We start from the raw sequence: 14,678 nt of genomic DNA on the forward strand, positions 1-14,678 counted from the left end.
GCTTCCTGCCCAACGTTTCACAAGAAAGCTTCTCAACTTGTCCAAGTTGACACGGTAAGACACCTTTAACAAGCATCTGCTAGTGGAGTTAAGAAAAAAAAAAAACACAAACAAATGAAAAAACAAAACAAAAACCCTGAAAAAACCACACACAACAGCAGTTGTATCTTCAACATGTGGAAAGATTTTTCCACCCATCACTCCTGACTTTGCTCATTTACTGAATTCAGCTCGAGCTGTAGTTTACTCTGAACTGAAAACAGAGGCAGTTTGAAAAACAGGGCGATGACATTATCTGTAAATATAGACTAGACAGGCAAATGAAGTTACTCATTCTACAATACTGAGGCTATGATATGATCAACAGAACCCATGAATTCAATTCGTTTTATAGATTGATTTCAAGTGTCATTTGTTAAGCATTTTTCAACCACTTGATTTTTAACTCCAATATAATAAACAAGTTTCAAAATAAAATACAGTTACAGAATGGTTAAATCAGTGGGTACAGATACATTATGTAACTAATACACAACCACCACAACTTTTTTGGAACTGAACTCCATTGTCATACTGAATGGTTATCACCCAATTAAAAAAACCACACACACATCTTTTCTTTAACTAACTCTTATACGCTCTGTAGTTTGTCTTTCATTTCCCTTAAAATCACTATTTTAATTGTGATTTAAATATGCAAGCATAAGAATCCAAAGCAGAGAAAGTGAGAGAATGAATCTATAACCTTACACATGAATAACCCACTGAGTATCACAAAGCTGCCATGGCCCAGAAACAAGTCAAAGCATAAGGTTCCCAGCTTCAGCAAAATGGCTAGTTCTATGGCATCTTGGAGAAGTGCCACCTTTCGTTGCAACAAACAAAAGAGTCACCAGGCCATGCAGAGATAAACCAAGCAATTCATAATGCTAGAAGCATTTCAGACTAAGGCAGATGTCACAGAAAAATTCTCTGGTTTCCTATTTTTCTAAGGCATCATACACATACTAAATTAGCAAGTTGAAACACACATCTCTTCACTGGCAGAAACAGTCTATATAGTCTTACATCTTCACATCCGAGTACAATCACCAGTGAACTCACTGATCATTGTTCATAGACGAGCATGACCAAAACTGGATTAACTGGCTGGAATTAGTTAAGAGTATCTGACATGAATATTTTGGGCAATCAGTATAAGGATTTTCATTATCTCACCTCATCTTCTTTAGCTGTCTGCAAATACTTGCATATGTTTAAACTCTGAGCATACTGAAGGAGCAGATATAGACCTATCTGGCATATGAACAACAGGGAACCAATAAACTTTCTTTAGAGCAAAATATCTGAGACTCAACCTATTAATACCAGTAAATAGAATTAAAAAATATTTTAGGTAATATTATTTCCTTGGCATCTGCATAGGGGCAGGCAGTTCTTAAAACTGTATCTGGTACACGTTGAATGCATTTGAATACTTCAATCTGCATACAAAACATCTCTTTATTAAAACTGCTACGTGACTTATTTTACATCACTTCTATGCTTCGGATTTATTCAGTAATACTACTTTCAAACTGCACACTGTGACATCTGACTATTTAAAAGGAAACACTGAAACTTCCAAACAGTATAAGCAGCTTGATCATTTTACATAAACAAGCTATGATGCAACAACAACAGGATTCTGTATCAGTGTCGAGATTATCAAAATCATTTACTACCTCTCATTCATGCACTGTGTTTCAAGGCATAGTCAGTCAACAGTGATAACTCTGAACAAAGCAGTTATTCGTTAAATGGACCAGTCCAGAAGCCCACTTGTTTTTGGGTTAGTCTCAAAAACCAGAAACGTTAGGACTCATCTACCACCTAAATCCAAGATGGCCTTCAACAAAAACTCTTACAAATGCAGCTATATAGTTCAGTGTCAGCTTAACAGAACAGCAAGTCAAAAGGAAGTAGTAAAAGAGTTCCGTTTGATAGAGATAACCAAATATTTCAAGAAAGCACAAAGCTGGGAAGGTAATACTGTAAGTTCAAATCAAGATTGGAGGAACCTGGAAGACTTCTGCATGACTAAACCAAATTAGAGGTAGCACATGATGTTTTCTTCTGATGAGTTTTTATGATTACACTGCTTTTAGACTACCATAGCAATATAAACTTTCTTTTCTATCTTCAGAATGCCTAAAGAATCTGTGGAGAGCTCATTCTGAGAGCAAATAATCCTCCTTCTGCTTTCATAAATTCTCATTAAATAAAAGCCAAGTGATACTACATAAGTGCTAACATCTAAACTCAACTCAAGGTGAAGGTCTCAACTCTACAGACACAGACCATGCTACTGAGCTCTAGAGAGTGATAGCAGGGCTTCCAAGGACGCAATTACTTCATTTTCTTTTTTCCCCCTAAAAGTTTATTTTCCTGGACATCATGCAAAAACAGAACCCATCTCATGTCTAACTGACACAAATTTCATTCACCCTTCCTATTCTTGTCTCACAACACACATGCTATATTCAAGTGAAGTCCTTATATATGTGTCAGCAGAGTAGTTAAATGCCTTATATTCTTTTATGATCTATTTGCTCTGTATCCAAGACATCAAGTTCAAAACCAAAGCACTAAGAGGAATCACCTCCTCCTGTGTTTACACCGCTGCAATCCTAAAGAGCACCTGGCTATGTCAGAGTTCTTAAACAGCACAGACCAAACTCATGCACATTTAGCAGTTAGATGAAGATTACCTTCAAGGTTTGCTTGTCCACAGTGTGTCTCTCCAAAGAAACACCGCTTTCATATCATTTCATGCAAGTAATTTAGTAATTATGCAAAATAAAAGAAAAAGAAATTGTTGCTAAACAATTTTAAGTTAAAGCACATTCAGTTTTTCAACCTATAAGAATTACAAAACATAAGAACATGACATTAATCACTTTTAAAACTATTTTGTGTTTTGTAAGAGAAGTGGCAAAATGCTGCAGTAACAACTCATTGAAACTGCTACTGAAAGATGAGATGCACAGATACAAGTCACAGTCAAATAAATTAAAAAAATTAGAAGCAAAATGAGTCAGTACAACAGAACAGGAATTAAACCAAGAATTGGACCATTGCTCTGTATTAGTACATAACTCTTAGAGACTTTCACAGTAAAGTTTTGAGGCACCACAGGAACAAATTCATCCATTAAAATAATGTGCAAGCTTGGAAGGAAGCCCAACATATACATTATTCCACATAAAATTTCCTCGAGTCCTGGAATATCAGAATTCCTTTCATAGTTTTGTATATGGCAATCAAGGCATAGTGTATTACAGAAGCGATGAGGAAGAAACCATCACAGAGCCAGGATGTTCCAAACTCTACCCCTATCTCTTGTACAGACTTGTATGACTTGGGGCAAATCCCTCCATACTCCTTTGTTTCTCCATCTGCAGAACTATGACTGTCCTTAAAGGGATATAGAGTTCTTCAGATCAAGACCAGCTTTGACACCTCTTGAAGAGCAAGACAAAAAATGCTAAGAGGTGTTAACTCTCACATGAGTCTACATAATAATTTCTTCAGTATTTTTACCACTTGCATCAGAAGTCGCAAGGCAGACCTAAAAAGAATCAAGGTTAAGACTATCATACCATTACAGAGAGAACACTCCAAGTTAGCCAGCTTGCAGTTTCACAACAAACTTAATACAACACCCATGTTCATGTTGTTCAAGAACAAAGCAGCATCTCTTTTGCCACTCAAACCAAAAGAAATATTCCCCATCTAATTACAACAGACCCCTAGAATCAAGTAATTTTTTTTTTATTTTTGGTTGTTTGCCTGGACTATTCTGTGCATTCTCCTCCACCATTCTTCCGCTCACAGACCCAGTTTCACAACTGACCCCACCCATATCCAAGACATCCCACTGCTACTAGTAAAAAGTAACTAACCTAGACAAGTGTGAGCAAGGAATGCATGAATCAGAGAAGACAAAGAGAAAGGTTCCTGCCTTCTCAACCAGCATTCAAACACTCAAGAGACTGAAATCTATTCCAAAACAACTAGGAAAGCAGAAGAGGAACTCGTCTTCCTTCCTTGTCAGCAGCTAGACAATGATGAAGAAAAAAACCCAGAAACTAGCCCTTCAAGAGGACTGGTGTTTCATATTCACTGCCTAACTTCTTAAGCTGGAGAGGAAAACACAGGAGAAGCCATTTCTACTGCAGCAGAACAACAGACTAGGGATGATGTGACCTGCATCAGTGTACTGCTGCTTAGCATCACTGGGATCTGCAAACTAGCCTCAGACTTTCAGCTTAAGGTATTAGAAATAGGCAAATACTCCCAACCTTTCAGAAAGCAGCTGTTCATCTAATATACTAACAGCCTTTAAGCTAAACCTATAAAAACACATGAGGAAAAACTTCCATTACAAAACAGATGCCTGCAAATCTAACAGTTTCTTAGAAAAAGGACAGCATCTCAAGCAAGTAAGTTACAATTAGGTGACTGATCACATCTGTGTTCCTGGTTAGTCCCAAATGCACAACAAAGTTTGTTTACTAGAACCACCTGCTATCTGACCCTCTTACACTCTGCATTTTGGCAGGCATAGAGCATTCATAGTGTCCATTAACACAACTCTGCTTACAAACAGCAACTCATTCGTCTGTGGTAACCTACTTATCTAGACTATTATTGAGGCAAAAAATATCCACAAGTAAAATATAGCCCAAGGTTAAGAAATTACAGTTTTGAGAATGAAGACTTAAAAAGAACACTGAAAACCAAAACAACACCAGAGCAAAGAAGCACAATTGAAAGGATTAACACACTTGTCCCCTGAACCTGAGGTGAAATCTATTTAGCAAGAAGCATGACATTCAGAGAGCATGTGTGCACACATTTACAGCTAAAACAGACAAAACAAACATCTACAGCTAGAAAGCTGTCTAACTTCACACAGTTAACATGTATATATTAAAGTATGCTCATTCTTCCCAGATGTGAAAGGAAAGTAAGCCTGTCATTACGCTGCTCCATAGAGACCAAGTCTCATCTCTGGCATTAACTTCAGTTCACCATGCAGAGAAGAACTGTACAAATACTTCCATATGGGTAACATACTAGTTAATGACTGACAGCTCTGATATTACACTAACAAAAGCTCAGAGAAATAAACACACTCTTCCCAGAATCACTGGTTTCTAGTTAATACCAGTCTGAAAATGAATTCTACTTTTATGAGCTAACAAAGTTTTTCTTTTCTATGTTGACAAGCAAAATATCTAATAAAAAAAGACAAAAATAAACTTCCAGTTGAACCAACAAAACACAAACACCCAAAATAAGATCCTGCACAGCTTGTTTTAAAGCCAGACCAAGTCTCTCACAGACAAAGCTAATATATCCTCTATTACTACATGCTGCCTTACCCCTTGGGGGTGTCCAGGAGCTTCACAGTAAAAACACCTGCACATGTACACCCCTTTTATGACTACTGTAACATTAACATACTTTATCAAAAAACATCCACAATAAAGCAAGTAGATGGCACATATATTCGTTATGTCTGTCATTTGTCAAAATTTGGCAAAGGAAAGATGGCTTGAGTTTGTGCATCATATTAACATGATACTGCTACCAATCAAGTTGCTGCTTCTATATAACCATCTGACTCTTGGCCACTATCCCAAAAGCTTAGCTCAGAATTACTAGATTCCAAAGTACCTGCTCTGTATTTAACTACTTCCGGGCACACAAGACTTAAAATTGATAACTTTCTTGAAGAAGAATGGACCATTACATGCAGTTCACAGAGGCATAATATTACATGTTCATGTATATTGCAATGCAGAAAGAAGTGTCCTTAGGGGATGCAAAGACCAATAATTTGACAATCAAAGAGCATTAGACCACGTGTCCAGAAGAGCTGAACTTGGCCTTTGCTGTACAATAGATACCTTTGTCAGCCTACAGATGTTTCCTAACCTGTTAATTTCTCCATTGATACAAAAGAGGTACACAACAGCTCTGGAAAGTACAGCGAGAATGACTGTTCTCCCAAAGTATGACCAAAGTTCAGTCGGTACACTAGGTATCTGACTAACAAAACCGACCTTAAAGCATTCACTTTGTGCGCTACATTACATGAAAAGATTTTTTACCTACATATTGATGTAAGACTAGAATCACATGCAAATACCCCAACTGCTTCCTGGTTTTTCTTTTTCAGAATGCAGCTATGTTCTGTAACAGGCAAAACAATGCTCTTGTTTCAAGTTGTTAGCTGCCTTCATTATGCTTGAACAGCCCAAAGATAAATCCCAAGCACTACAGCAAAGGCTCCCTATCTTTCATTACCCAGAAATCAAAACTTGGGGTTCAGCATCTCACCACCTCCCATTCTGAAGCTACACTTGAAGCAAGGCAGCCATACCTATTATTGGGACTGTGCAAGAGCTTTGCAACTATTAAATGATACTTTTAACCAAAATGAAAATCAGTAAGTTTCAAGTACTCACACTGCTTTTTTTTCCCCCCCTTTTTCTTTTGAACTCGAACAAACCATTTCTGCTACTCAAATATTAGCAATGCAAAACTGTAACAGAGTAATAGACTTGACCTTTACAGTCACATGCAAACATAGATTCAGTAATATTACACTCTAAGGAGAAAAAAAAAATTGACATGACCAATTTCAACTCAAATTCCACAAGTTATCTTCCCAGCCAACCTTCCAGCTCATAGTCCACCTGAAAAACTGAACTAGACTCCAACTGAAAATAAAACCTTAGCTACTGCAAGGAGCAGCAAGTCACATGCTATATAACCACTAAACTAATAAAGAAAACCAATAATGAACATGCCAGCTTGCCATGTGTGAGACTGTCATGCCACAGTCATGACAGCAGTGACCCTGCACCAGCTATATTCATAACACCTGACACGAAAAACAGGCTCTCCCACTGTACAATCAGAATCTCAGTTAGAAAGTCCGTCCACACCACATTTAAACGCTTTGAAATACCAAAGCTAACAGCTCCTTTACAATGGCACTTCTCTCCATTTGCCTCTTCAGAACAAAGCACAACAAACATTTTCACAAGAGAGAAAGCAGTGTATGCTGTACAGTGGCATGATTAAGAATTTATAGCAGCTGATGGAGTTGCAAATCCCCAAGATAACTTTCATATGTTGATTTTTAGGTCTTTAGAGTAGTTTCACTGAAATGGCACTTAACAAAGCATCCTAGGAGGGCAAGAAGAACCTTATGCACATCAGCAAGTTCGTCTATTTGGATTACTAACTGGACTGCTATTGCTAAGACAATAAGGCAGGAAAAAACACCCACAACAAGACTTTCAAGACTATCCTTATTTTACAACTGATTGTGAAAAACTTAATACGCCTCCTTTCTGGACAATAAGCAAGTTGACCTTTACCACAGCTGTGATGTTGATCAAATTTTCAAACCCCAATTCTTCCCTTCAACAATTAATTGAAGGAAAACCTCCAGGAAAAGACACTTGCACTAAAAATTTAAGCAGCATGAGAATCTAGAAAACTCACAGCACAAAAATCTCAAAAAACAGGACTCGGATTCCTCTCCATTAAGGTGGTAGTTTTCTTAGGCCTTGACTGGACCGGTATGAAAATAAAAAGTAATACTTGCAAATACTGCACACTCAGCTCAAGTAGGACAGTAGAGCTTGCAAGGAGCTCATTCATTCACTAGTTTGCCAGTAATTACTCCAAAAGGTTGCAGTGTGAGATAAATTATAAAAGAAAGAAGAATGAATTTCCAAAAGGGAAGATTCAAGGTTTTCACTTGCCTCCCAATTGAGAGATCCCTCTTCACAGAAAATTATGCTTTAGCCATCATATTAAACAAATGAAGCAAACATTCTGTGCTATACAAATATTAACTAATTAACTTAAAAGCAATCACCACTTCAGTGGCTTGTTCCCTGCCTCTCTAGTCCTGGATATAAGGTCACTTAGAAAAACAACAGCTTACTAAGATATAGTGCCAGAAGACTCAACACCACACAGCTCCAAACTCACTATTTTATCAGCTAGAACAGTAAAAAAAAAAAAACAGTATAACCACTATCACACAACTTCTTTCCACATATACTAGGGCAAAGGAAATAGAGAAAGTTACAGCACAAGAGCAGTAATGTGTCATGTTTAACCCCTCCTATCCAAAGTTTCAAGACACAGAAAAGCTCAAGAGCAGCCTATTGCCTTTTCTAAACACAGCAACATGATCAACCACTACTTTACATCCAGTTGGGGTACTTCTGGGAGCAAGTTGCACAGGGTATTACCCAGTTTCTTCCATGTAAGTCTCTAGCATCTCACCTCCGCTTTCATAAGCGAGGCACTTGCTGGTGGAAGGGTTATAATGGAAAAAACTGCACTGAATTAATGACAAGAGAGTTTCACTTCCTCCAAATACAATCAGCCTAGTCCTTCCCAAAAACTAAAGTTTTCAGGGGCAAGATCATCACCCTCTTGTGCTATATTCATAGCACACTAGGATATTCCTCATCTCTAACTAGGCTTAACATCTATATCAGAGGCAAATAGTCATTATTGGATAATCCTGTGAAATCCAGTTCAGTAAAGTTCACCCACAACCTGATTAGCATTCCCAATATGTGACCAAAAAAACCCAAACCAACACAACAAAAAAACCCTCATGCTCATTTCTAGGACACTACTTCTTTTACTTCAAGGTTCTTTGCTGAAGATTACTCCAAGTCCAGTGGCACTGGCACAGTACATAAGTTTACAACTACCTGCTGACCACATAATGCTTTTATCACAAAAGAGGAGTACCCCATCACAATATGCAAGCTGCAACCCTCTTATCTGCTCCAGATGGTCTAAACTTTATGTTCAATCATCTCCCATCTTCTTTTATTAGGGGACCAAGTCCCAGCTCATTTTTTCGAAGCACTTCTAGCTTAATGAACAAGGAGAGATACAGATTTCTGACTCTTTGGTGGAATACTTCCAACCGGACAAATGTTTAGTACCTCTATAGGCTGCTCCCTCAAAGTGGGGGGGTGGAGGGTGTGTCAAGACATGGACAAACAGCAGGGGACTAGTGCCTGACATGGAGTTACCCTATTTCTCTATTGGACTAAAAATAGTCTAATTAAGAAATCAGGAAGCATCCCAGTATGGTACTAATTGTCCTGGACAACACAAGAACAACCAGCCTGAAGAACTCCTTGAAACTACAGTACTTTAAATACCAGATCAAGATATGCAGGACACTGGATGACAATTTATTAGCTGTACCACAGTAGCAAAAAACACAACACAGTACTGCTTTTTTTTTTTTTAAAAAGATGCAACAGCATATGACCCATGATTCCATTAATCAATTCTGAATAGGAAACAATGAAACCAGTATGATGATCATTTTTCCATGCCCACAAATTAGCTTCCAAACCAAGCCAGTCATGTTTGAGAGTGAAGCTTAAGAGCCCACTGCACATTTCATGTAGTCTCCTTTTTTACCTTTTTTTTTAAAAAAAGAAAACTCCACAACTGTCTCTGCTTGCTTTTATTAAAAACATACTCACATACTAAATTCCAACACAACACTTAGCATGCCCACTTTGGTCTGCTCATGGTACAAAGACAACTTCAAACCTGTAAAAACCTTTATTTACTCAATTTAAACACCCCCAAGTCCTGTCAAGCAATCAAGACAGTAAGACAACTAAGTGTCCTTCCAATGCCTACTGCTATAGTCTCCAGAAAAATTAGTTTTACTGCAGTTCTTACACTTCAGTAACTCCTTTCTGTTTAAGTCAACACAAGCAACTAAGTAGTATTATCACCATGTCAAACACAACCTTCTACCTCCTCCTTACATAAACCGAAAATGTTTTGGGAAGTTGCTAATTTTTACTTTCCTTTTCACTCTTCACAACATTAACTGTTTTCCACTGACATTTTAGATCAATTTAAAAGGATGTTTCATACTTTATCACATCCAGTTTCCTGCAATTTCTAAACTAGAATGTCTTTCAGTATTGGAGTCACCATAGCTAGAGTTCTGAGCACACCATCTGCAACTTTTAACTGAGAATTCTTCATATTTTTGTCAGATTATATCTTCCAAAACTTCAGCTGCATTGCACATACTCTTTTTGAACAAAAAGATATGAAGAGAAGGCCTTCATTCTGTTTGTGTCAGTCATTTATTCCACATACTTCCACCATCCCCTTGAAATGAGTAGGAACTCACTTTCTGCATCAAACTTAACCCAAATCGACTATTTTTTTCCCCCATCTCCGAGAAATAAACCTTAAAAACAAATACCTGCATCCACCATACTGACCACTGGGTTACGAAGGCTAAGATGGCACCAGAAGAGAGGTGTGTTTGAAACAAGAGAAACCATCTAAGAGTTTACTAAAGGCACTTTAACCTTTATACTACTTTACTAACAAAAGATGCAGTTGCTTTAGACAGCATCATACATACTTATGCAACAGAACTAATTATAATGCTACATACTTTTGCCTTTAAAACACTGCAGTACAACAATATTGTCAAAAACTACAGAGAAGTGTTTTGAGGGCAACATTTGTATCAACACATGAAATCTAGCAAAGATTCATTACTTCAGCCTAACGAGGTAGTTACAACTTGAGCCTTTTGGCATCACCACTGCCACTCGCTCTAGTTACCAGGAGCCTAAGTCCTTTGCAAAACCAAGAGCTAGCTTCCTAAGAGAACTCAGATGCAAAATTTGGAAGGGGCATATGGGGGTGTTTAACTGTTTGAATCTAACAGACATATAATGCTATTAATTCTAATACCTAGTAAAAAAGCCGATCCATACCACACCACTGCTAACAGAACATTATATAGCCGTTCTGATTAGGCTTGTTATGTTCATTATATTCATTAACTTATTAACAATGCTTTGTGACACAACCTAAAACTCTCATATGAGCCTCTTAAGGTAACTTGTAAATGGTATTACACCAGCACTGAATAACAGGAACTGCCTGGCAAGCCTAAGACCCTCAGTAAGACTGGGTTTCAGAAAACAAAAGAAGAAAAAAAATGCTTTATGCAAAGGGACTGGGGGGGGGGGGAAAGTTTGTTTCCCCTGACCCCCAAGGAGGAGGATTATTAAGCAGGGGATTTATAAAATGTTAAGTAATAATAATAGATTGAAATATGACTAATATACCATCAATAACAAACAATTACTTATTATTAATTGTTACTAAGTCAAGGGAAAACCTGCCTGTCAAGAAGTAATCCTTAGATAAAAAGCAATCTTTTCATTCATAAACTACTGCGGTCAGCTGGGAGTACCGGAGTGCCACTTGAACACTTAGTCACAGTGACTGCCCACCATCACCACAGGCACACGTCTGCTCCCCACACACGCACACTGTTAACCCAGCTGCTTCCCGACAGTCGGAGGAGTTGTAAGAGTATCCTTCCCCCAGCTCCCTCACTTCCCTACTACCTCAACCATGCCATTATGCCACCTGTTATTCTCCTCTAAGCCTTTTTGGGTCCTCCCGACTGAGTAACTCTGGTGTTGGCTTTGAAGACTGTTCCAAGATGCAGCAGTTCTACACTGCCCTGACTCTTATCAGTACTAGTCCTAGGCATCCATATTTAAGAGACCACATCAAAGCTGTAGAAAACTTTCTATTTCAGTCTCAAAAGTAAGAAAGCCAATTTGCACCACACTCAACTGTTAAAATTCATGCTCCCCCTGCCCCCAAGCCCTTAAGGGCTATGCATTTGTTTCTTCAAGCTACAGAAAGAAAAAAAAAAAAATAGTGATCTATAGCGACTCTTCGCACATTATGAGAAAGCTTTTAATAATATGCTAGACTGAACCAAGCACCATGCAATTTTTCTCCTTTCCAGTACATACGTGGTTTTTGTGCTGCCTCCACAATTTGTTCAGGAGCCTATTTCTATAATTTTTTCAAGAAGTCTCTATCCATCACCAGCCCTGCGGAAAAATGATCTTCTGTCAGACCACAACTTTGAAGGAGCTCTCAGCAAGGACCACTCATATTTTAGGCAACCAGCTCCGTCCTCATTTTCAAAAGTCAAAGACAAAATATTGCCTTCTAAATATTAACTACCAATTCCAGTATTTTACTAAAACTTTTTCCAGATAGCAATGAAAATTTAAGTACCACCTATATGTTTCTATTTTAAATAGTAATAGTATCTGCATATACTTGTTAAAACCGCATCTTAAGTCTTCATCAAGAAATGCACATAAGCAATGAAAGTTTACTAGTACATTTATGCATAAACTAATCTAAGCAATACACAGACATAAAAATGACAAAGATAAAATATTTTACCCCCAACATCCAAAGCAGTGTGTTGTAATGCTGTGAAATTCCATAACTACAAAGTATACAGGACTAGCCCTGTGCTCAATGACCTAGGAAGTGAATTACACTTTATATATTACAACATCGGCTGCCATCAACTATGAGAGATCAACACTGCACTGTTCCCCACACACAGAGTAAAACTCAAACATGGCTGTTTTGATGATGGCCCATGCCAGTATCTATTCAAGTCATACAATTAACAAAGTCTACCCAATTCTGTGGCTACCTGAATTCATGCAACTCTTCTTTAAGACCCAGTGGAGGTCCAACGGCATGAAGAGCAAGTTAAGGACAAGAGAAGTCAAACACCCTGCAACAAGGGGAGGACAGCGATCCTCTACAGCAGAAGTTGCTCGTACTGCAACTTCACTCGGGATCCTGCCAGAAGCCTACTGCATTCCAGCAAGGAAGATCGCGGGGTTTAGTTCTTGGTTTTTTCAGATTAGCTGGCAAAAACCTACTACAGGATTAAACCGCCCTGTTCGAAGGCACCGGGTACTGGCCACACCATCTCCAACCCCAACTGATCTGACCCAGTGAATCACCGGCCCCACCAGCAGGGTGCCGCTCTCAGACATCTCACATCGCTTTACTCACGACAACATGACAGGAAAATATTAAACCACCTAACGAGCCCCAGGCACCAGTCAAAACAAGAAAAAAAACAAACCAAAAAACAAAAAACAACCAAAACCCCCTTAACCGGCTTACAGTGGGTAAGCAGCTATTCAGGGACGGGAACGGCGCGCCAGCGGCTGGCAAGGGCGGGGGAGCCCGTCCCGGCGCGGGGCAGAGGGCCCCCGCCTCGCCCCACGGCCGCGCTCGGCCTCTGCCGCTCCCTCCCTGTCCCACGGGCACCTCGCACGGCCCGGTCCCGTTCCCCCACCCACCCCGTTACCTTCCGCCAGCAGCTCCTCGGGGGTGACCTGGTAGCGTCCGACGGCGAGCACCTTGCCCAAGGCGACGCCGCTCCCCCCGCCGCCCCCGCCGCCGGAGCCGACACAGGCCGTCCCGCCGCCGCCGCTCCCCTCGGACTTGGGCATCCGAGAAAACTTCTTCATGGCGAGCGGGGCCCCGCCGGGCCCGCGCGACGGGCGCCGGGCGCAGGCGGCTACCCGGCCCGGCGCAGCGCAGGGCGGCTGAGGAAGAAGCCGCCGGCCGGGCGGCGAGTCTGAGGCGAAGGGCGGCCGTTGCCCAAGGGCTGCCGGAGCGGGGAGGGGGCTGCCCCGCTTCACATGCCGGCCACGGCCCCCACCCCGCTTCTCCTCACCCGCTCGCCCGCCACCGCCGGCTCCCTACGCCCGCTCCGGGTGGGGGTGGTGGAGGTGGAGGAGGAGGACGAGGAGGAGGAGGAAGGGGGCGGGCCCAGCCCAGCCACGGCCCCGCGGCGGGGGAGGCGGGCGGGCGGGCAGGGAGGGGGGGGGGGAAAGAAGCGCGCAGCCGGGAGCCGCCGCCTCGCCAGTGTGCGGCGCCAGGGCGCATGCGCGGCCCCCGCTCCCTCAGACACCCCCGCGTTACACACGCCCCCCCCGCCGCCACCCGGCCGGAAGTGAGGTTGTCAGCCCCGGGCGAGCACGTGGAGCGGGCGCGGGGGGGAGCGAGGCGCGTCGCGCAGCGCGCGTCCCGCCACACCCCCCCTCCTCCTCGCGCCTTCCCTCGCGCCCCTGCGCGCCCGGCGACCGTTAGCGGCCCCAGCGGCCTAGCTGGCCTCGCGCCCCCGCCCTGAGTCGCCGCGGAGCGACGGGGCCCGCCGAGGGAAGCACCGGTGGGGCGAGCGGGGCCCCTCAGCCCAGGCCCCGGCCGCCGTCAGGGCGCCGACTGCTCCTCACTGAGCCAGCCGGCTGCGGGACGTGGCCTCGGGAAGGGGCCTGCGGAGCAGCGCGGGCTGGCGTGGTAAAGCACCGCGGTGGGAAAAATGGCGCTGAACGTGTGGTCGGGCCGGCGGTTGCCTGTAGACCCTCTGGGGTTTGTAGAGTGCTTCCTTCCAGCAGGGGAAATAACTGTAAAAAGCGTTGATGCCAAGTGTAAATTGCCAGTGATGGGTCTCTACACAGGCACTAAGCAGAGGTTGGGAGTTAACTGACTGAAAAGAAGTGGTAAAAGGATGGATCTGGACAGGAAAACATCAGCTGTAAATTTTCCACTGTCTGTGGACATCTTCCCTATAGACATTGACAATGCAACCCTGGGAATTTTCCAACACAAGCTTCATTTCAGCTGTGGAATTTTCAGGAAAATAAGAACCAGTTTTGAAAAACAGTTTTGGA

General features: G+C 41.7%; 1 protein-coding gene across 1 annotated transcript in view; it reads right to left on the reverse strand.

The window, feature by feature from the left end:
- BMP2K (BMP2 inducible kinase) overlaps positions 1-13,769 on the reverse strand; it is a 67,193-nt gene extending 53,424 nt beyond the window's left edge. Inside the window, exon 1 of the mRNA XM_074823340.1 lies at positions 13,310-13,769. Coding sequence (XP_074679441.1) covers positions 13,310-13,472 — 163 coding nt within the window. The 5' untranslated portion in view covers positions 13,473-13,769. The remainder of the gene's footprint in view (positions 1-13,309) is intronic.
- Between the last annotated feature and the right edge of the window lie 909 nt (positions 13,770-14,678).

Source organism: Strix aluco, chromosome 4, assembly GCF_031877795.1.
Source record: "Strix aluco isolate bStrAlu1 chromosome 4, bStrAlu1.hap1, whole genome shotgun sequence".
NCBI lineage: Eukaryota > Metazoa > Chordata > Aves > Strigiformes > Strigidae > Strix > Strix aluco.